The 22,921-nt window shown below is 34.7% G+C and overlaps 2 protein-coding genes across 7 annotated transcripts in view; one reads left to right on the forward strand and one right to left on the reverse strand.

Moving 5' to 3' along the window:
- LOC120425560 (FERM domain-containing protein 8) overlaps window positions 1-22,921 on the forward strand; it is a 151,561-nt gene that overhangs the window by 71,178 nt on the left and 57,462 nt on the right. The window lies entirely within an intron of this gene.
- Window positions 15,293-22,921, reverse strand: part of LOC120425562 (5-hydroxytryptamine receptor 1A-like) — a 43,944-nt gene continuing 36,315 nt past the window's right edge. For all 4 annotated transcript variants that reach the window (XM_039590123.2, XM_039590126.2, XM_039590122.2 and 1 more), the window contains 3 exons: window positions 20,102-20,251; window positions 19,464-19,854; window positions 15,293-16,381 (listed from right to left, as the gene is read on the reverse strand). In XM_039590123.2, coding sequence (XP_039446057.1) covers window positions 15,673-16,381; window positions 19,464-19,854; window positions 20,102-20,251 — 1,250 coding nt within the window. In that variant the 3' untranslated portion in view covers window positions 15,293-15,672. The remainder of the gene's footprint in view (window positions 16,382-19,463; window positions 19,855-20,101; window positions 20,252-22,921) is intronic.

Consider the following 22,921-nt stretch of genomic DNA (forward strand, 5'->3'; position numbering starts at 1 on the left):
AAGAAGTTTTATTCTCAGCACGAGTTTATCCAACAAATCGACCATTTTATGCAGCTCACAATGTCTCATCTTTTGACCTTCACAGATCTCCAAAATTTGATTTGAATCCTGAGATATTCAATAAAAATCAAAAAAGTTCCGTGCATTTTTGTCACTTTTCATCTGGAAGAAGTTCCAATCTTGTCGTGCTATCAGGTCAGAACGCGTTTGACGCACGTACAAATTAGACTACCGTAAACATTTGTAATTATAACTCGGGACTCCAGCAACCAACTTCAACCAAACTTCGGGACAATGCACATAATGGTCAGCCAAACAAAACGTGTTTGTTATTGTTTACATTGCGTGCTTTCATTTTTGTTTATTCAAGGTCAAACATCAAAACGCGTTTTTCTCGAAACGTCGAAATGGCGGGTGCGACAAGATAGCACGACGACGTCGATGACATTTATTTTGTTTTCAGAAATTTCCAAATGTTTGAGAATTCATATACATTTTCAACCTACGTTTCACGTTTTATTTTATTCATTGGGTAATTCTCTACCAACTTACACGAAATCGGGAAAAGTTGCCCCGACCCTTCTTCGATTTGCGTAAAGCTTTGTCCTAAGGGGTAACTTTTGTCTCTGATCACAAATCCGAGGTCTGTTTTTTTTTTTTTAAATTTCGTGACGTAAAGGCAGTACTACCCGTTCCAGTTTTGAACATGCGAAAAAAGAGGTATTTTTCAATAATTTGCAGCTTGAAACGGTGATGAGCTAGAAATTTTAAAATTTCGTGTTTTTTGTAACTTTGCAGGGTTAGTTTTAAGAGTGTAACAATGTTCTACAAAGTTGTAGAGCAGACAATTACAAAAAAATGATAAATCAACATAAGGGGTTTGCTAATAATCATCACGAGTTATCGCGATTTTACGATTATAAGTTTTGTTTAAAAATGAAAGGAAGAAAAAAAAGAACAAAAAACAAAAAAGGGGGTTGTACCGTCACTCCGTCACGAGATGTCAAAAAATGGACCTCGGATTCGTGACAAGGGACAAAAGTTGTGAGTTGGCCGAGAATTACCCCGTTTTGTTTTTACAACTTTGAAAATGCTCTTCAAATACAAAATTGACAAAATAAACGTTTATAATCTATCCATTAAAAATACATGCAATTGCATTCAATTATACATAAATAATAAATAACCACTATGCAACGAAACTACAACAAAATCTGAATATAATTCAAAGCATTTGATTTGCCCATAAAAGTTCATCCAATGTTGAAGTTGTCCACACAAAAGTGTGCTTTGATGATATTTCAAAATCTATATCATATCCGAAAATTTGAATCTAAAATGGCTCACACCCATTCAGTTCAGCCATGTAGGGCAATTATGCCTATTTTAATCAAACACCTATCTTCGTCATATGGAGAGTTTGTTGCTCGATTAAAGCTCCAAAAATACTATTTTGGCCATAACTTTACCAGCAACAGCACCGCCTCGAGTAAGCACACAAATTTACGTTATTTACTGGCCAAAAATATCTTATTTAATGCACTTTTGATCAAAATTTATATTTTGCAAAACCATTTCTCATCACGTTGCGTGCACACACTGACACACACGCGAGCAGCTATCAACCGCTTAATGAATATCGCAAAAATCATCTTTTCACTATCGCTCAAGTTTACACAGCTATTTCGGGATAAAACTGCTTCCAACTACCGGGAACATGTTCTTTTGGCCATATTTTAGTCACTCACTTGTTAAGTAGTCCCGAAACATGTAATTAATTAGCAAGCGCCATAAATAAAAACAAACGCACTGAGTCACTTGACGTAAAGCCTATTCTAAACGAAGGCTGAAGAAAACCGAGCGAGAAGCGAAGGTAAATAAAGAACAAAGGATAGCCACCAACACCACCAGCAGCGCAGCCAGCGATGCCAGGAAACTTTCCCTATAAATGCCACTTTTCGTGAGCGTTCGCTTAAAATTTCGTCCCAAATGGCAACAATAGGCAGACACAAAAAAGTGCTGGAAGAAAAAAGAGCTAAGCCGATATTAGAAAGGTGGGCGTGGCCAAGTGCATTCTCGTGTGATTAAAATACCCCTGGGAATTATTATTTTTTAAATGCTTGTAAAAGGAATAGAATAACTTTTGATAAAGATCAAATTAAACTGAAATGTTCACAAAAAGTTGCTCTTCTGGTTGGTGTACTTGGTTTCAGTAAATTTCAAGGAACACTCCAGATTAGGCAGCATCTTTTAAACACGACCGCTTATTAGGCTTAAAATGGGTATATTTCCCCTAATGAACAGTGAAATGTCAAATTTGAACCACTCTTTTATTAAAACAAAAAAATTCTTAGACCTTTGACTAAAACATTAAACAAATAAAAAGTACTAAAAATATATATAGTTTGCAACCAACACCAAAGTTTTTTGGCTTGCAATGCGATATCAAACTACGAAAATTTTTATATACAGAAAACTTCATTTTTTATTGTAAATACTTAAAGTTTCATGCATGCATTTCAAATCTACAGTGGTTAAACTAAAAGCGTGATTTTTGAATATTTGAGTATTATAACATCATGATTCGAAATCCGGACACTTAGTAGCATATCATTTTTGTTATAGCTGGCAAAAAATCATGTAATAAGTTGGAAATATAAAAATATCATCAGGATGTAGTATAAACAGTCAGTTTTAAGAGAATGCATGCAAAATAAGGCTTTTCAAACAATTTTTCATCAGAATTTTAAAATTTAAATGACTTGTTGTGCTTCGAATCCCGGACACTGATAAAAGCTGATTTGAAATCTGGACACTCGATTTTGCTTATGAATCGCACAATTTTGGACTGAAATGTTAGTTTTTTCTTTAGGTCTCAAATAAGGTGTTAACATCAAAACAATCGATATTTTATATGAAAATTTGCTAGAATTTAAGGAAATCAAAACCATAAATTTCTGTTCTGCCTTCCTAGTGCCTATGAAATATTTCGGCGAAATGTTTCACATTTTTGGTAAACTTATAATTTTATTTTATTGTTTTGGCATTAACTGCAGTGTTCAAACAAACTTGAAATGAAAGTTGATGGTAGAATTCATCAAATAACATAGTTTTGACATTCATAATGCGAACTTATATTCAAATAATTGATAAAACAAGATGAAGTGTCCGGGTTTCGAAGCGTCTGGGAATTCGAATTATGACGTTACTCTAAAAACTCTAACGCAGTGAAAATTTTTCGTCGTTAAACAACCATATACTTAAGAGACATAATTTCGTCAAAATTGGAGTATTTTAAACTCAATTTTAGAGATTTGTTTTTATAAATTTCACGTCGTTTGATATCAATATTGCAAACTATTAAAAACGTGTATTTAAAAAAAAGGCTTTTGTTAAAAAAATTACGGTGCAATTTTATATATGGGTCATTCCACCTGAAGTGTGCAAGAAAACATGCAAATTTGAAAATTACCATCTCCGATTCTGCTCAAATTTGGCAGAGCTGTTGAGGCTATCAAAACATGCAAAAATCCCGAATTTCATCCAAATCGGACCACCCCCTCAATTTTTGTACCCTCCCAAAAAATCGACCCCTATCTTCAAACGACGATAACTCAGGAACCACAAGTCTTAGAGGGTCGGTCTTAGACTCAATTTTGAAGGAAATTGGACGTAGAATCCATTTCCGCGATCAAACATTAAATTAAAATATGTTTTCTACCTGTATTGCGCAATTGAAAACTTTAAATGGCCGTATCTCAAAACAGCCCTATTTATTTTTTAAATTTGACCTCACCATCGTATTCCCCGTCCGATTTTACATAAGAATCACTTATCGACAGAAAGGAATATGTTTCGTTCCAGAGATATCGAATTTTAAAGTTTTTAGTTTTTGAGATTACCTACATTAGCTTCATTCGCCGCATATGCTAGAAGCACTCAGAAGCGCTGTTCAATAACTGCTACCTGGTTATTTATTGAATTAAGATTTCATCCCAAATAATCATTAGCAAATTAGGCAAAAATGTAATGTACACCACTGTAGGAAACTGCTGTATACGGTGAATTTGTGTGCTAGCCCACAGTACAAAGCAAGAACGACAAGCAATACAGGGCAGAATGGAATTCCCGCAGAGCTAGCAGGAAATTGTAATTGATCTTGTAAATTAAGAAAAAGTGTACGATACATTATCGTGTTAAAAATTATGAATTAATATGAATAAAACTCTCGTGAAGCATGTTTAAGGAGGAGGATTTCTGGAAAGTATAAAACTGGAAAAAGGTAAGAAAATCACAACGATTAATCTGATTTATTATCTAGTTGTGTTATTATTCAGTTGTGTTCATTTCGACACCGTCCGAACAATATTTTTTTTGTTTGTCAATCATTTCGAAATCTTGGAAGACGATACAGCGAATGCGTAATAATACCTTTCTCTGGTATCAATATCAAATTTTGGTATTCCTGGACCCTTTAAAATTTGTCTTAAGGATTATGCAAGAGCAAAATGTGGTATCATATCAATTTAAGGTATTGTTTTGATATTGCAAAATTGCAGAATTTGTCAATGGTCGAACACCACATATTGCTATTCTTTTGGTATTACAGTGTTTTATCAAATTCCTCTGAAACTATGGGAAAATTTTGACAAAATAATTAATTTTGCGCTAAAATGATGTCTCAAAGCGAATGCTTTTATTGAAAACCGGAAATTTCAAACTTGATTTTAAACATTTTTGATATACCCCCTAAAGAAATGACTTGAAATTGTAGAAAATTTTCTAAGTCAGGATGGCACATTTTGGTATTATTTTGGTATTAAAGTGTTTTATCAAATTCCTCTGAAACTATGGGAAAATTTTGACCAATTTTGACAAAATAATTAATTTTGCGCTAAAATGATGTCTCAAAGCGAATGCTTTGATTGAAAACCGGAAATTTCAAACTTGATTTTAAACATTTTTGATATACCCCCTAAAGAAATGACTTGAAATTGTGGAAAATTTTCTAAGTCAGAATGCCACATTTTGGTATTATTTTGGTATTAAAGTGTTTTATCAAATTCCTCTGAAACTATGGGAAAATTTTGACCAATTTTGACAAAATAATTAATTTTGCGCTAAAATGATGTCTCAAAGCGAATGCTTTTATTGAAAACCGGAAATTTCAAACTTGATTTTAAACATTTTTGATATACCCCCTAAAGAAATGACTTGAAATTGTGGAAAATTTTCTAAGTCAGGATGGCACATTTTGGTATTATTTTGGTATTAAAGTGTTTTATCAAATTCCTCTGAAACTATGGGAAAATTTTGACCAATTTTGACAAAATAATTAATTTTGCGCTAAAATGATGTCTCAAAGCGAATGCTTTTATTGAAAACCGGAAATTTCAAACTTGATTTTAAACATTTTTGATATACCCCCTAAAGAAATGACTTGAAATTGTGGAAAATTTTCTAAGTCAGAATGCCACATTTTGGTATTATTTTGGTATTGAAAGGTTTCATCAAATGCCTCTGAAACTATGGGAATTTTTTTTATAAATTTTGATGAGATAATTAAAAATGACTTGAATCCCAAAAATGTTAAAGCAGATTTTCATTTTTTTTATATACCCACTAAGATTTTTTTTAAACGTTGAAATTTCTCTAAGTTGGGATAACCAAATACTTTGAAAAACGAGTCAATCGACAGATTATAGAATTTTGGTGAATTTCAATCCAGTTTCATTTTAATAACACTTATTTTTCAATCTTGTTATTTTTTAGAATCTTCAAGAACTTCAAGCACAGGCCGTTCATCAATGACAAATGCATTCAATGTGGTGAAGAATATCACTAAGAACAACATGGAATCATCAGGTGAGTAGATTTGGCTGTTGCATATGGATCATTTCCGTTTTTTCACTAACTGCAACTGTTGCACTAAAAATGGTATGAAAATACCAAATTTTGGTATTTCTTGTGCAAATACCAGCGACCAAAATGTGCTCTTGGTTGCCCAGTAATAGATGGTAAAATACCATGAAATCATACCAAAATCATGTATGTAGAAGACCACAGGATTACCAAAAAATGATTTTCCAAGGGCGCGGGAATACCTAAAATTAAAACCATGGCAATACCAAGTTTTGGTATACAAGCAATGTTCAAAAATCCAGAAGACCTCAACTTGGTATTGAAATGGTTTCATTTTGAGATATTATTTTACCCTTGGAATAACATGGTTTGGTATTGTTGTGCCCTTCTACATAAAAGACTTTGGTATGATTTCATGGTATTATACCATCCATTACTGGGCAACCAAGGGCACATTTTGGTCGCTGTTATTTGCCCAAGTAATACCAAAATTTGGTATTCCCGTGTTATTTACCCCTGCTCGGGATGTATCAGAAGTATATGGTATTGCTTTTGAAATTAAATGTACCAGAATTGAAAAAAATCATCAATTATTCTGATGAAACACATTATAAAAATCGGTTTAATATGATCAATCTTTCAAACCCTAAGGCAGAATTTGGGGTTTTTGCTGAATGGCACTATTTTGTTACCGCACATCGCAAAAGCTCTAGAACCCATGAGAATTATTTCATCTACTACAGCAAGCTCTACATTTGTTCTCGTTTCAAATAAAAGAAGAAATAAAAGAAATAATTTGAGAAAGTGGGAAGAACTGAGGAATTAGGAAAAATATGAAAATAATAGAATAATGATAAATTTTCGAAAATTGTATTGTAAAAACTCTGTAGCATTTGCAAATAAATATTAAAAGTTCAAATTTTACTTAATATGGTTCAATGACACTGAGATCAGGAAAAATAGTGCATTAAAAATACCCAATAAATATTCCTTAAACAAAAAATAGATTGTTCAAGGCATTGATTATCTCAAAATCGTATAAAATTGAAAAAATAATTCATCTTACAGAACACCAGGTAGTTATTATTGATCAGCACGACTGAGTGCTTCTAGCATATGCGGCGAGTGTAGCTAATGTAGGTAATCTCAAATACTTAAAACTTTAAAATTCGATATCTCTGGAACGAAAAATATTCCTTTCTGTCGATAAGTGATTCTTATGTAAAATCGGACGGGGAATACGATGGTGAGGTCAAATTTAAAAAATAAATAGGGCTGTTTTGAGATACGGCCATTTAAAGTTTTCAATTGCGCAATACAGGTAGAAAACATATTTTAATTTAATGTTTGATCGCGGAAATGGATTCTACGTCCAATTTCCTTCAAAATTGAGTCTAAGACCGACCCTCTAAGACTTGTGGTTCCTGAGTTATCGTCGTTTGAAGATAGGGGTTTCGCTCAAAAATCGCCAAAAAGTCGATTTTTTGGGAGGGTACAAAAATTGAGGGGGTGGTCCGATTTGGATGAAATTCGTGATTTTTGCATGTTTTGATAGCCTCAACAGCTCTGCCAAATTTGAGCAGAATCGGAGATGGTAATTTTCAAATGGTGTTCCGCTTCAGGTGGAATGACCCATATAATGAAAATGAAACACAATTCTATGCGAAAACAGCTTTAGCTGAAAAGTGGCATTTTTCGTTCATTTGTTGAATTTGTTCTGAACAGTCCTGATCACAACCAACAAGTTTGTAGCAGATACCAAGACGATCAGAAAATCCTTCTTCAAGTTACAGTTGTTTTGTATGACTTTTGAATAAAAAAAACTTAATATTTGAATAAATAATAACTTTTGACAACGAAATATTTTAAAAATAACTTTGTATTAGACTAGTAAATATGGATCCGGCATGCATATATTTCGAACCAACTAGCCGATTAAGAGATTAGCAAATGGAAAATACAAATCTTAACCTTCTTTTTGTTTTTTTTATCTTTGAGTGCAAATAAATTCACGCTGAAAACTTGGAAATTTCACGTGAACTCATAAAAGGTGAATTTAAAGATTAATTAATCTTACCGGCTCCGTGGCTTAATGGTTACGGCTTCTGTCACACAAGCAGAAGGTTCAGGGATCAAATCCCGGTCGATACCTTTGAAATTTGGAATCAGGATCGAGGATATAGATCGAGTTTCCTTCAGATGCTTGCTTCTATGTTTAGGCGGGGCCGAACAATGCCCAGCGACCTCGGAATTGGACCGCAAGGAGCTCTGTCATTCTGAAATGGGTCGTTGGAAGCAGCGCGTGGGCTATCACCACCTAATACCCGGGACTGAGATAAGCTGTATCAGCATTCGGCATATACAAAGTCTGATACAAATTATAATTTCCCATAATTTCGCTACCGGTTAGCGGGTATTGGATTGGACCACACACTCACACACACACACAATTTAAAGATTAATTAATCTTTAATAAACCAATCTTTAATCTTCTAATTCCTTATTAAATTATACCTTAAAAAAATAGAAAATCGTGAAATTGTTATTACAACGAATGAAAATATTACTAAATTTAGTTAGTTTCCTATAAAAAAACTGATAAACTATGATACTTTAAATAGTAATCTTTTCTTCAAATATTTTTGTTCTACTCAAATGGAATTCAATTTTTCATCCTATATTCTAATTGCTTGCTACTCGGGCTAATGATGTATTGAGACGACTATTTCTACTTAATGTCACTTTCACGTGAATGCTTGCTTTTAATTGATTTTTGAACGATAAATCAATTCAATCAAAACAAATCTGTGCAATCTTTCAAAAACTTATCACAACATACTGATTTGTTGAGTTAATTTTAACAAGTGTTTTTTTTTTGAAAAAGCCAAAATTTGTAAAAATTAAAACTTTTTGGTGTGAGAATCATCCTTGTGATATTTTGATGATTCGAGAAGATGCTTTTTTTTAACTTTGACTGATTTATGTTAAAATTACTATTACAGTAGGTTAGGAAGCGAATTATATTTTTGTTTTGGTTTGAAACATATTTTTGTAATGATTTTTAATACTCACGTTCTGTTAAAACTAAACAGTGTACTGTGACTGCGTGGCGAAAAATATTAAATGTGTTAAAGGAACGGGATTTTCAAACAATTTTTGAAAATATGTTAATCAATAATATGTTTTCATAATTTGTTTACGATTACCTTTTTAATCAATCCTTGAACAATCGAGAGTTATAAGTATCAATTAATGTGAGCCTTTTTTCACATTTGTTTTCTTGGATAAACCTTCGCCTTTCACATTTAGTGTTTGAAAAATTAAACTTTTTGTTTCTTTTTGATGATATTTGCAAATTCAACAGACATCAAACTCCGGTTGTTAAAAACGTAAAAACTTTATACTAGAAACATGATGAAGGATCGTGTGAATTTTCTCTTGACATTACTTATCCCAATGAATTTTTTACCCTCCCCAATTCAACCGTTTTTTTTCGACCCAGATCAAGCCAAAGTGGCATAAACGGGTCGAAATGCATTTTTAAGGACCCGCTCATCGGTAGCTACTATCGTGCCAACATTTCGACAACATTTCGCATGAATGCATTTGCGATGTGTGATACTCTGATGCACCTTTCAAGAGTGGGCCGTGAGTACATTCACAAGTGTCCTCAGCAGGTGACTCTGGACCACCAACCGGAGAACCACTCAAAAGTGGGTGTTCGAACACGCACTGAAAAAAGTTTACAGTTACACTGAAAAATATTTAAATCCAAATTTTGAATAGTTGAATAATGAACTTTTTTTTGATGATTGAAAAAAAATAACAGCATTTTTGAAGCTAAAATTTCAAGATTTTTAACAGTGCACAGAAAACACTCAGAGTATCGGTCTCTGGATGGAACCTCGTTTCCGGTTGCGGGGTGGCCTTCCTCTTTACACTTGTTGTGTCCCCCTTTTCCTTCTCGCAGGCATCGCCGGGTGGGGGTGGGTAGTTGTATGACAAACCTGGAGATGAGGGAAATGGATTCAATATAACGGAGTTGGAAATCACCGGTACGTGACTTGGAATATGTCTCACCTTGAACGGATGACGTCGCGGTTTCGCACTGGCGTAGAAAATTTCAGCAAATGTGAGTGAGTGTGGGTGTTTGAATAAAAATTTATGATAAGCTGTGTGGTAAATTTAAAACTGTTTTAGGGAATATTTTGTTTAATTATAAAACAATTATCACAATTTTTTTTATGTTGCACCACCTTTCTTGTAGTTTGAAAAATCAGGGCATGTAGTTTGTACTTGATGCTAAAAACGACATGTTGGTGCATTTTTATGTGCACCAATATGACCATCAAGTACGCTTATAACCACCCACACATACACACATGTATCATAACACCCACTTTTGCTCTTTACACTTTGTAAACAACAAACAAACCTGTTCATGTTTTATGATCTTGTCGGTGGTGGTGGTGGTGCATAACTTGGCTGATAAAAGTTTCATTAGAGCAAATGGACACACACACATACATAACACAAATACACACACAAATCCCCCCCCGTAAATTCAACGTACAATGCAGTGGGAAGGGGGAGAGGCAGGAGGAAACCGAAACATCATAAAAACCAAGAACACAAACCCATTAATAAACGAGTCGCACTCACTGCCAAACACAAACAAAAGTACACCGCCAAAAATCGTACTTCAAACGCGTGGGTTAGGTGGCGGTATGAGCTCTTCAAACACTGTAAAAAAACATATTTTCAAAACAAATCAAACCATTTTTAAAAATGTTTTTTTTTTCAAAAAAAAACTATGCAGTTTTAGGTATTTTCAAACGTTTTCAAATGTTTTCAATCAGTTGCAAATACTTTGCAATAATTTCCAACACTTTCAATTGTTTTTAAATATTCTCAAATATTTGTAAACATTTGAATTTTTTTCAACCCTTTTTAAACATTTTTTTTAAATTGAAGTAAACATTTTTGAAAAATCTAGCCATTTCAAACATTTTAATTACTTTTAAACATTTTTAAAACACTTCCAAATATTTTTTTTATATTTTCAGTATTTGCAAATATTTGCAAACTTTTTCAAACATCTTCAAATATACTTAGGTTTAATCTTCAAATATAAAAAAATAAAACAGAAACAAAACATTTTCAAAAATTCAGGCAATTTCAAACATTGTTGTCCATCACAAAATTATCCTAAAATTTCAGGATTTTTAGCAGCATGCTTAAAAATCATTTTTTGAAATAATTCTTGCAAAACATTTTCAAAAATTTTTAAACATTTTCAGAAAATTTAAACATTTTCAAGCATTTCAAACATTTTTAAACATTTTCAAACATTTTCAAACATTTTCAAACATTTTCAAACATTTTCAAACATTTTCAAACATTTTCAAACATTTTCAAACATTTTTAAACATTTTTAAACATTTTCAAAGATTTTAAAAAAATTTCAAAACATTTTCAAACATTTTCAAAAAAAAATCCAACATTTAAAACCATTTTCAAACTCTTTCAAACATTTTTAAACATTTTAGACATTTTCAAACATTTTCAACCATTTTCATACCTTTTCAAACATTATTAAACGTTTTCCAACATTCGTAAACATTTTCAAACATTTTTTAATATTTTCAATCATTTTTAAACATTTTCAAACATGCTTTACCATTTCAAAATTTATCAATATATTTCAAGCATAAAAAACAATATTTCAAAAAATTTAAATAAATAAAAAAATGTCAAACATTTTCTAACATGTTCAAGGAATTTTCTAAAAAAAATCTTATATTTTAATGTATGTATTTTGAAAAAAATTAAAACATATATAGATTTTTTTTTAAAAATTTCAAAAACAGTCCAGACCCGGTTTGGCTGTTGTCCACGATTCATGCGAAAAATATTTCTTTTGAATGGAAATTTTTCAAGGGGGGGGGGGGGTTCCAAAAAAGGAGATTTCCACAATAGTGTCCACGTGGTTTATGGATGGTCCCTATTTCATCACCACCATTTTAGCTGCCATCTTGGATTTGAAAAATATAAATAACTTTAGAGTAGTTTAGGAGTCATACCTTTGCTCGACAATAGAAAACAAGACAACGAAACAATTTTTTTTATCTTGATTCGATTATCTGAAGATTTGATTACCCGAAGTGAAATTTTAACAAGGCCTGCGATAATCGAGCCTTGACGTTTTTTCTAATATTTGAAAATATTTTCAAATATTTTCAAATATTTTCGAATTATGAAAAAAAATATGTTCAACATTCTTCAAATGTTTTGAAGGTTTTCAATGATTTGTATGGTTTTTTCAATGACTTAAAAACATATTTTTTTATGTTTTTTCAATCTTGTTCAAACATTGTGAAATGTTTTCGAACATTTTCTATAATTTATAACATGTTCAAAAAGAAAAAAAAAACGGAAAAATTCAAACATTTTTGATTTTTTTCAATGAATTACAAATATGTCAAATATTAACAAACAATTTTTAACAGTTTCGATAGTTTCAATAATTTTTAAACAAGCATTTATTACAATTATTGTTTGAAAATTTCAAGTTTTTTTTAACATTTCATTTTTGAACATTTTCTAACATTCCAAATAATGTCGAAAATTTAACTTTTAATCGTTGGTGTTGAACAAGGGTTTCCAGCAAGGCCTTAGACTGGCAAGTTATTAAGAATTATTTTGATTTCAAGCTGGTAATTCGGCGATTCATTAATTACTTAATAATTATTGGTTATTAGAGTTATTTAAAGTATTTAATTCTTAATTATAGTAATTTTTTAGTACTTAAGCCGTTGCAAATATTTTTCAAAGTTTATGTCGCCCCCCCCTTCAAAATTTGTCCGAAAAATCTGGGGGCAAAAAAAATATTTTTTCAAAAAACTTCAAAATTCCAATAAAAACAGAAGTTAAATCAACTGAAAACAATCTAAAATGCATTTTTCTGCATTGATAATCATATTTAGCATGTTTGGGCTGGATCAAAAATATTTTGAATTTTTATGGAGTTCCAATGCACAGAACCGCAACAACTTTTTTTTTTCGCGAAAAATAAAATTTTCGTCAATACTTAGATATTTTGGAAACTAATGATTACAAAACAACTGGACAGGTGTATAATGCATTTTAAAACACTTTTTCAATTCAAATGTTGAAACCATGGCTCGTAAATTTGATTTTTAAACTTTTTTATTTTTTTGCCCCCCTTCCCCTCGACTTTGGTCAGAGGCGAAGGACATAAACTTCAAAAAATATTTGCAACGGCCTTAAAGTAATTTAATATTTCAAAAATTTAACTTGATCAACGAAACTTTGAATTTGTTATCATAGCAGTTATTTTTTTAATTTCAAATCTCACTCACTGCGGTCTCACAAAGATTAATAAAAGACTGGCTCTGTATGTAGAGGGTCTTATTTACCAAAGTTCTCAAGTAAAACTTTTGTACAATGCAGTCCAATTTTTTATTCCAAGAGAAGTTGATTTTTGTAACTCTAAACCTCATGCTTTCACCTCACACGTCTTGAAGCGCAAATTTGTGTTACACGGTGTTATTATGAAAATTTATTCGTACTTCATATAAACACAACAAACTCATATCAAATCATTCAAACATTGAATTTATTTTTGTAATGTTTTTTAGCGAAGCTGATTAACAACAAAAGGCAACGCCATGATACAATACCCAGTGAAAAATGTTTTGTGAATCAAAATGAATTTAATAAATAATTGAAAAGATTTGAAAAAAATAGCAAGAATTACACTAGAATTGATTCTTTTTTGATGCTTTTCCTTATAATAGGCAGTCAAAATTTTTTGAAGTTTAGGTGGATCAAATGTTTAAAATTGAAATCATTGATAAAAGCAAAGTTTCGAAGTGATGCAATAAAAATAAGTCTTTTTTTATACTTAAACATAATGTGCAGAATTTGACAGTACTGTTATATCTCTTTTTAAAGAGCTAAGATATTTTCCTTAAAATTTCCTAATATTTCTGAGACATATGTTCCAATGTTTCAATCAAACTTAGTGAAGTTGAATTCGACTAATATTCAGATGCAGGAATTAAAATCTGCGTAAATGTCACATTTCACATTATCCGTAATTTGTATTAATTGTGGAACATATTATATATTGAAATGTTATAAAATAACTATTACTGCACTCAATACACTCTACACAACACCAAGGCAATAATTAACCGGAGCGTTTGGTACGGTAGGTCTACGCATCCTTCCTTCCCTGTAGATTCTGTGAAATGTGATCCGTTCTCAGAATCATCTCTGTGGTAAACACAACGCAGTAGGGCTGGCCGCTTTAATTTTTGTAACACATTTTCGGGTGTTCTCGGATGTACTGCAATTATTAATAATGACAAGAAAAGTGCTTGAGGCGTAATCTAATCCCAAGACTTTCCAGCATGCTTTTATTGGGCTGGCTGCGTTTGTGTTAGATTAGATTATATTAGATTGGATTAAAGTCGCATTTTTATATTCGCTCTCGTTTTGTTAGTTGTTCAAGTCTTTTTGTTTTCAGTTTATTTAATACATTTGTACTGTTTCACCATCCCAAAAAATCCTTCCGCCATTGCTGCCCGGTCGGAAGTGGCACCTCGGAGTACGGGTGTTGGTGAGCACGTGTGCCAGCTGCAGTGCAGTTTTGTAGTCTGGTTCGAAAGTGCACTCTGACTCTTCTAGTCTGGTCTGGTCCGGTCTCTGGTGCAGCTCATGCAATATGCACCCATCATCTCCCAGTTCTAGCTGCTGCATTTTGGATCTGGTGCAAGCAAAAAAAAAAAAAAAACCGGGAGCAATAAATAAAATTTACTAACGAGAAGGAGTTGCTGCGAGGAACAGAAAAGTTTAAGGAAAAAAAATGAGTAATTGCATTGGTTTGTTTTGAGATTTTATCTGCTCAAACGTTAATAATTAAAGAACTCCAATTCTAAAGACATTTGAATTGAAAATCTCATGATTCAATAACTGCCCAAGAAACGGCATCACGATTGTCATCTAGACTCTAGACTTGTCATAATAAGGTGTTCTACGAACCAACTACAAATTGCAAATTGTAAATGCCCAGTGCATTGAAATAGAAAAATACCTGCTCGGAGACTGTGTTTTCTTTATAATCTGCGTTGCCAGCAGCAACTCGGGTTGGTACAATTGTTGAGCGGACTCTGTTCATTCAGCCACACAGTGAAACAATATTACATTTCCTTTCAGAATGCTTCGAACATTGCTATCTCTTGGCTCATCTTGTGCACGGTTGCTTTACCTGAATATTGTTATTGTTATTGTTTTTCATGGATTACAATATTCAATTTATATTTCTCAAAATTCTTTTTTGACTCTTCTTCGCAAATTCATAAGACAATGATGTGACTTTCGGATTTAGGACTGAATTCTACAATTTGTGGTGTAAATAAGCGGTTTAATTATTAAAATGTTCTGTTTTCTTTGGAATTGAAGTATCATCGTAATCCTAATTACATTGTTCATAGAAATATTGTTGACTTCGCTGCCCTTTTCCAACCCATGGGACAGAAGTCCACCATGACATCCATAGTTCATCGCAAATGGCAACACACAAGGGGGCATTCCCGGTATAAACCGACCCGGCAGCAACATTCTGTACCCAAGTAATTTATTATTCCAGGGATTGGTTACAACAACACAACACACAGAACGAGGTCCTCGCGCTCGAAGGAGCTTTCCACACAATTTATATCCCCGCGTTGGCTTTGACGTAATATTGCCACGTGGGCCCAGGTCGCTTCCGCTTCCGGACTCTCACAGTCTGGTCGTTGTCGAGGACGACATCTGCCGGATGCTGGGCACCGGCGGCGGCGGTGGAGAAGCTCCGGTGGTTATTCGATTTTCCAGGTCACTGCTGGCCGCCGATCGATGGTGGGGGACAGGCTTGAAGGTGCTGTTGCTGGAGTTGTTTCTTCGAAAAGACGTGGTGGCCGTTGGTTCTTCCACGTGGTGCAAAGACACGACTCCGGTCGAGGTCGTGACGGTTGAGCCGCGGGGCAGGTCACCAACGCTAGTTTCACCGGACGACGACGAAGTCGTGGTGGTAGTCATTCTGGGAGCCGGCACCGGACCGCCCTGCGAATCCTGCGACGATGATTTATAGCTTGACCGCCGCCACCGTTGGCAGCACGGACAGGCCCGGGCCCACAGCCGCTTGGCCGCGTTCCGGAAGCCTTGGTGCCACCAGGCGTAGATAACGGGATTCAGCAGACTGTTGGTGAACCCGAGGATGGCCAGCGGGCTCGCGATGGCAAACTGCAGCCCCCGGCAGAGGTCCTCGCTGGTGGCGGGGTCGCACAGGACGAACATGGTGCTGGCGATGAAATATGGCAGCCACGTCACGACGAAGCAGCCCGTGGTCAGCATGACCACCTTGATGGCCTTGCGGCGGGTGGGGTTCTTGCCCGTGGTGGTGGTGGTGGCGATGGTGTCACGTCGCGGCTGGGATGACGTCTTGGGTCGTCTGGAAGAGAGGTGTCATAATTAATGCATGGAATTAGGGTTCAAATGCTAAATTGGAAAAAAAGATCTGTAGAATTCATGTGATGAATTCGAATAAATTGAGGCATTTTTTGAATGATTTTCAAACAAATGAATTGCTCCAATTCTAATTCAATTGAACCATTTTCAAAATTCGATTTCAATCCTGAAATACAGAAAAAATGTTGACATTCTTCTATCTAGTCTATCTTGTCCCATCCTGCAATGGAGCACCGGATTCGAGTGGTAGAAATGACAGTTCTCCCATAAGGAATACATTGTAGAAAAAAGCAAAAACTGCTCGAATGGAAGTGCTCCATTGCGACAAGACTACTACCCTTTGTCACTTGCACACCAATCGCTACTGAATATTCTCGATTTCATTGGTAGGATTTCAAACGAGCACTTCCAATGGACTCAAATTGATGAGCGATAAACTCGAATGCATGTAAAAAGTCACAAACAGGAATAATGGAATAGGAAGTAGGACGCGAATGTCAAGAAAATGAAGGAATTCGACGCTAACGGGAGAGAATTGAGCGAAAAGAGACCGGAAATGGTTTTTATTTTTGAAAAATCGTATCTCTGAATATTGAAACCATAACTGCACCATTTTTTGCTATATTATGTAAAATTTTCCGAGGAATCAGAAAAAAACTGTTAAAAACAGAACCAACTCACAATTCTATTTGCAGATGTTTTTGTTAAAAGTTGAAATGATATTTTGTTGAAAAAAATGTGTTATTTTTTTCAAGAACGAAAAAAGGTCTCAATTAATTCCCAAAAATTTGACATTTTTTAAACAAATTTGATGAAATTTGGAGAACTGGTAATGTACATGAGCATTGAGCACCTGCAACTAAAGGCACCATTAAAAAAAAATGAGTGCTCTGGACAGCGATGGAAGAATCATCATCAAAAGAAAATCTTTGAACGTTCATCAAGAGAAAAAATCCGAACATGGCTCTCCTCTCTCGCGCACGAATAATCGGTAAAAAGAATCTAAAAAAAATCATCATCTTGATTATTCGGCGGAACATCTTTCACTGCTACACTTGCAAGTGTAACGTCACACGTCGAAAAATGACCTGTCACTATTTGTAGATGGACAATGTGTGTAAACAAATTGAAATATGTAGTTTTAAGTGGTGCTGACAAGGAAATTCACAAAAAATCATCAACAGAATGATTTTCTTAGCGAAATTCGGGAGCGATTTTCTTTTGCTTGATTTGCCTCTTCTCTCTTTCGCGGGTGAAGAAAGCTCGCTAGCGAAATTGATTTTTTTTGCGATTATTCCATCCCTGGCTCTGGAGTAACCAAGTCCAAGTCTGAGTCTGTTCTATCCGAAACCAACCAGAAAAAAAATCAAAATATTATGCTCTAACATGGTTAAAACTGCTGTCCCAATTCGCCCCATGTGTCCCAATTCGCCCCAGTTGACGGTAACACTATATATGATCATGCATGAAAATTTCAATCAGTTGTTACTGACAAAACAAGTTTTAAAAAATTGGTTTGTGCTTTTTTTTGTTCTATTGTTGTGTGTAATTGCTATATTTTTTCCAACATTTTTGTTTTTTTCATACATTTAGGCTGTTGCAAATATTTTTGAAGTTTATGTCTCTCGACTCTGACCAATCAATGTCGAGGGGAGGGGCAAAAAAAAAAAACAAAAATTGAAATTACAAGCCTAGGTTTCAACATTTGAATGAAAAAAGTTGTTTACATTTGAATGAAAAAAGTGTTTAAGCGCCCAGTTGCTTTCCAATCATTATATTTCAAAATATCAAGGTATTGAAGGAATTTTTTTTCGCGAGGGAAAAAACGACGTAAACTTTGCAACGGCCTAACTTGTGATAAAAATATATATTTGTTTAATATCAAAAGTTTATGTGAATCTGAAACATTTTGCTGAAAGCCGTTTTGACGAAAAGTTGATGAGTCAACCGTTTTAAAATTCATATGGATTGCTTGTATTTATTTTTGACTGAATATAACTCCACGTCTTTTTTGTATTCAATACAAAACCTCACAGAAATAAATGAAAATATTACTTAATTTATAAATAACAAGCCTTACCCGACAAACTTCGTTTTGCCTTTTTTCGTTTGTTGACGTTTTTAACTTTTTTGCTTCTTCAGCCTCCTGTGATCCTAATTTGATTTTACGTAACTTTTCCCATACAATCTGCAGATTTTCCGGAATCGATTCCAGAGTGGCCAAAGTTGTAACTTTTTGGCGTAAGAACCTTCCTTGGACTTATACGAACCCAACCAACAAAGAGCACCTCGATCCGAAGTTCCGTGTTGAATTGATTCGCGTTCGAACAAAACCGTCGAAATTTTTTATATATATAGATGTTAATGTAGAAAATACCTTTAAAAATTAATTTAGAAAAAAATATTTTTAGATCAATCATCTATCTAAATGTGTTTAAAGAACTGATTATTTTTTATAGAAAGTAAAACATTTAGTAAAAATCAAAATTGTTTTAAAGCTGTTTATTTTACTGCTCATGCAAAAAAAGCAAAAATATTTTTAAATAAACTAAAAACTATTTCTTTAAATTACTAACAGAACTTTTCATGTTTGAAAGAATGCAAAACTCATAGAAATTATTTCCTTTTTAAAAGAATATGGTTATTTTGAAAACGATGCAAAAACTCTCAGAAATTAACAAAATCTCCTCCAAGAGTCATGTGTTAAAAATGTTAAAACTCACTCAAATATTTGTTTACTGCTGATTTATTCTCCATCAGAGAGTATAACGACCGTCACTATATCTTGTGAGATCTCTTTCTTTGTCTCGCCCTCAAATTTTCGTCGCACTCTCACCAAAGATACTTTTGTTCTCTCAGGAAACCACAATGAAAGAACGCGAGAGGGGAATTTTTAATCGACCGCGCAACAACTAAATCGAATTAAATTTTGTTGGAACCGGGATCACTTTGGAGATAAGAGCGTCGTCTTCTTACATCCAATTACATTATTTTTTCATATTTGTAAGATGATTTGGCAGCTCAAATTGTGGGTGTAGCTATTCAATTTCCCTGGCAGCACTAACCTTCCACAACAGCCGCAGCAGGTCTTCCCTTCCGCCGAAGACCTCCTCGTCGAATCTTCCACGGCCAGCGGTTGTTCCGTATCGGTTGATTGACCACCTCCTCCTCCTCCTCCACCATCACGACCTCCGCCACCCCCTCGAAACAGCCGTAAATTACCGGCCAGGGAGGCACCCTGTTGCTCCCGGGTGGCCTTCTTCAGCTGCGCCACCCGTCGAATCGCTTTGTGCAGGATGATGCTGTACAGGACGATGACCACCAGGACGGGAATGATGCCGAGGACGGTGGTCAGGATGACCAGCGGGGGCGGGGCCAGCCGAATGAACCAGCAGATGCGACCGCCCTCGGTGTCACCGCGCCATCCGAACGCGGGCAGGAATCCGACGACGAGACCTGGTGGGTGGGATTGGAGGAAATACCGGTCGATGAAGGATTGATGGTGTGGCGTGCAATTAAAATGTCTTTTGTACTGTCCATGAAGGGACAGTGGGAAAAGTTGTGGTCAATGTTTTAACACTGAAAAAATCTCTTTTTTAATTAAATTTAATCAATTTTGAAATTTCAAACTAAAACTCCACCCACTGTCCAATTGATCAAACCCCCCATTCAAAACGGTCCAATATATACAGGATATACGTACCGAGAAGCCACGTGCCGACGATTAGTAGCCGCGCCCGGCCCGGTGTGATGTAGCGCTGGTACTGGAGTCCGTACATGATGTACAGGTAGCGGTCGACGGCGATCAGTCCCACGCTGTACACCGATACCAGCGTGGTGGACACTATTAATCCTGGTGAAATATACGAACGGAAAAGGCAGAGGAACGCTCATTAGTGTGAACGAATGGTTCGATGTGGGAAATGCTGCTTTGATGGAAACATTGAGATGTGCTAGGATGGACTTTAATGGTGAATGTTTTCTCTATTGGTTCTGGAATAAAACTAAACTATTGGAAGCAAGTGCCTTGTTCCATCGCAAAAAATATTGATAACATATTATAATTACGACTTAGGGTCCGAAGGTACAAGACAAGATTGTTTTGTTTTATCCAAGAGTCCTGATTTTCGGTTCAAAGATCATAAATAACTCACTCATCGCCGAACGCTCACCATTCGTGAGCGAACACAACTCGCTAGCCGCCAGCGTGTTGGCCAATCGCTTCACACAGCGATACAAATACTTCGTCAATTTCTCAGCCTACTCCGTCCGTCGACCCGAGTCACTAACGAATATGCTCAGAGAGGAGAGAATCTAACGAAATACCAGCGTTGCGCTCTTTTGGCCTGCACTACAAAATTGCAGAATATTTTCCATAGCATTGATTTTGAGCAGTTTCATTAATGATCATAACCAAGCCGATCGTAGACTATTCTGAGTCAGCTTTGAGCGACATAGCGCAATCGGTCTCTTTGAACCATTCGCTGTACTACCCGATTGGAGTGAGAGGAAGTGAAAAGAGAGTGTTTTCAGTAGCGATTGGTGTGGAAGCGACGTTCAATTTGTACTCGCGAGTGAATGAGTTTTTTTAGAACAATCAGGATCATTGGTTTTATCCTTTTCAAACGTTATCCTGATTGAACGAATCATATTGATTATTATTCAAAAATGATCAAATATTCGAGGATCCTTCTTGAGCTTACTTTTTATCTTCAAAGTTCAGAATCGAGCTGTACTGCCACTGTTCGTATAAATGTCCCATATGCAAATGCAGCAAGCCTGTGATGTTTATAGTTACATCTCAACTCCCAAAGCTCGCGTACACGGTTTAAATTGGTTTTGGATTTCTGACTTTTTAACGACCTTGGAAGTCTGGGTGTTAGATGCAAAAATGGCTAGTATGCCTAAAAATGGCAATAACTTAAAGAGTATGAAAATGTACTTGGCTTGACTTTTCGAATTTTCGTCCAATAGAGCAAATACTCTGGTTTTTGGCCTTAGTACTTCTATTGTGGAGGTTCCAGGCACAAAATTGAATAGGTCATGGCCAAACAGGTGCAAAAATTTGATAGTTATATTTTAAAGAGCTAAGATCGGAAAAAGGTGGCCCGACCTCTCTTTGATGGGCGTGAAACTTTGTCGTAAGCGGTAATTTTGGTCCCTGATTACGAATTATAAGAAACATTTTGTATTTTTTTTATTTGTCATTTGTACGAGGAAATTGTAGGCATTGCTTAGAAAAAAACGAAGTTGACTTTATAGCTGTCGGCAACCATTGCTAGTACCAACCACTAGTGTCTTCCTTTTTATCTACAAGGACTTCGCCGCCCTGGGCTCCTAAGTGTATGAAAGTATGGCACGGAACGACGGCGCCGAATACCCATATTTACACAAAGAATTTTAGAGCGCCCGCCGCGGGATTCGAACATTGCTTAGACCACTCAGAAAAATAGTTACACTCTTAGAAAAAATGATATATTTTGGACTTTTAAACAAACAATTGGATTGCTAAATATTGGACATGTTTTAGATGATACAAATGCCATATTTAGGATATGGCATAAGTTGATCAAAATACATTTGGCAGTTTTGCACATCTTTTGAAAAAATCTATTTATTGAAAACGTGGAAAAAAGTCTTAGAAGATATTTGAACTCTATTTTTTTAAATAAAATCAAATTTGCGATCGGGAAGTAAGTCAAGTTATATCCACTAAAAATTTATGTTCATATCCACTCTCTACAGATTTTTGAATATTTTAAAAGACAGCTGCTAATATTGTATGAAAACTAGTACGGATGAACTAATGATGCAAAGTATCTTTTCGGTCATAGAGCAATTCTCTACGAAATAGGTCTTTTTTTACTTTTAATTGTTGTTTTTTTTAATCTGGCTGAAACTTTTTTGGTGCCTTCGGTGTGCCCAAAGAAGCCATTTTGCATCATTAGTTTGTCTCTATAATTTTCCATACAAATTTGGCAGCATTCCATACAAAAATAATGTATGAAAAATAAAAATTCTGTATCTTTTGAAGGAATTTTTTGATCGATGAGGTGTCTTCGGCAAAGTTGTAGGTATGGATAAGGACTGCACTAAAAAAAATGATACACGGTAAAATTTTTTTTGGTGATTTTTAATTTCACTTTTTGTCACTTAAACTTGATTTGCAAAAAAAAATTTTTTTTTGGTATGTTTTAGGGGAGATCAAATGCCAACTTTTCAGAAATTTTCCAGAAAGTGCAAAAATTCTTTGAACGAGTAATAAAGTTTTGAATCAATACTGATTTTTTTGAAAAATCGAAATATTGGTCGCACAAATTTTCAACTTCATTTTTCGATGTAAAGTCAAATTTGCAATCATAAAGAAATTTAGTGAAATTTTTTGAAAATAGTCGCAGTTATTCATTTTTTTTAAATTTGTGCCCATGTTTGCTCACTTTTGAAAAAAAATATGTTTAAACAAAATGTATATTAAACAGAAAAAAAAAAGAATATGGGACATTTATGCGAACATAGGCAGTAT

The sequence above is a fragment of the Culex pipiens genome, chromosome 1 (genome assembly GCF_016801865.2).
Source record: "Culex pipiens pallens isolate TS chromosome 1, TS_CPP_V2, whole genome shotgun sequence".
Lineage (NCBI taxonomy): Eukaryota > Metazoa > Arthropoda > Insecta > Diptera > Culicidae > Culex > Culex pipiens.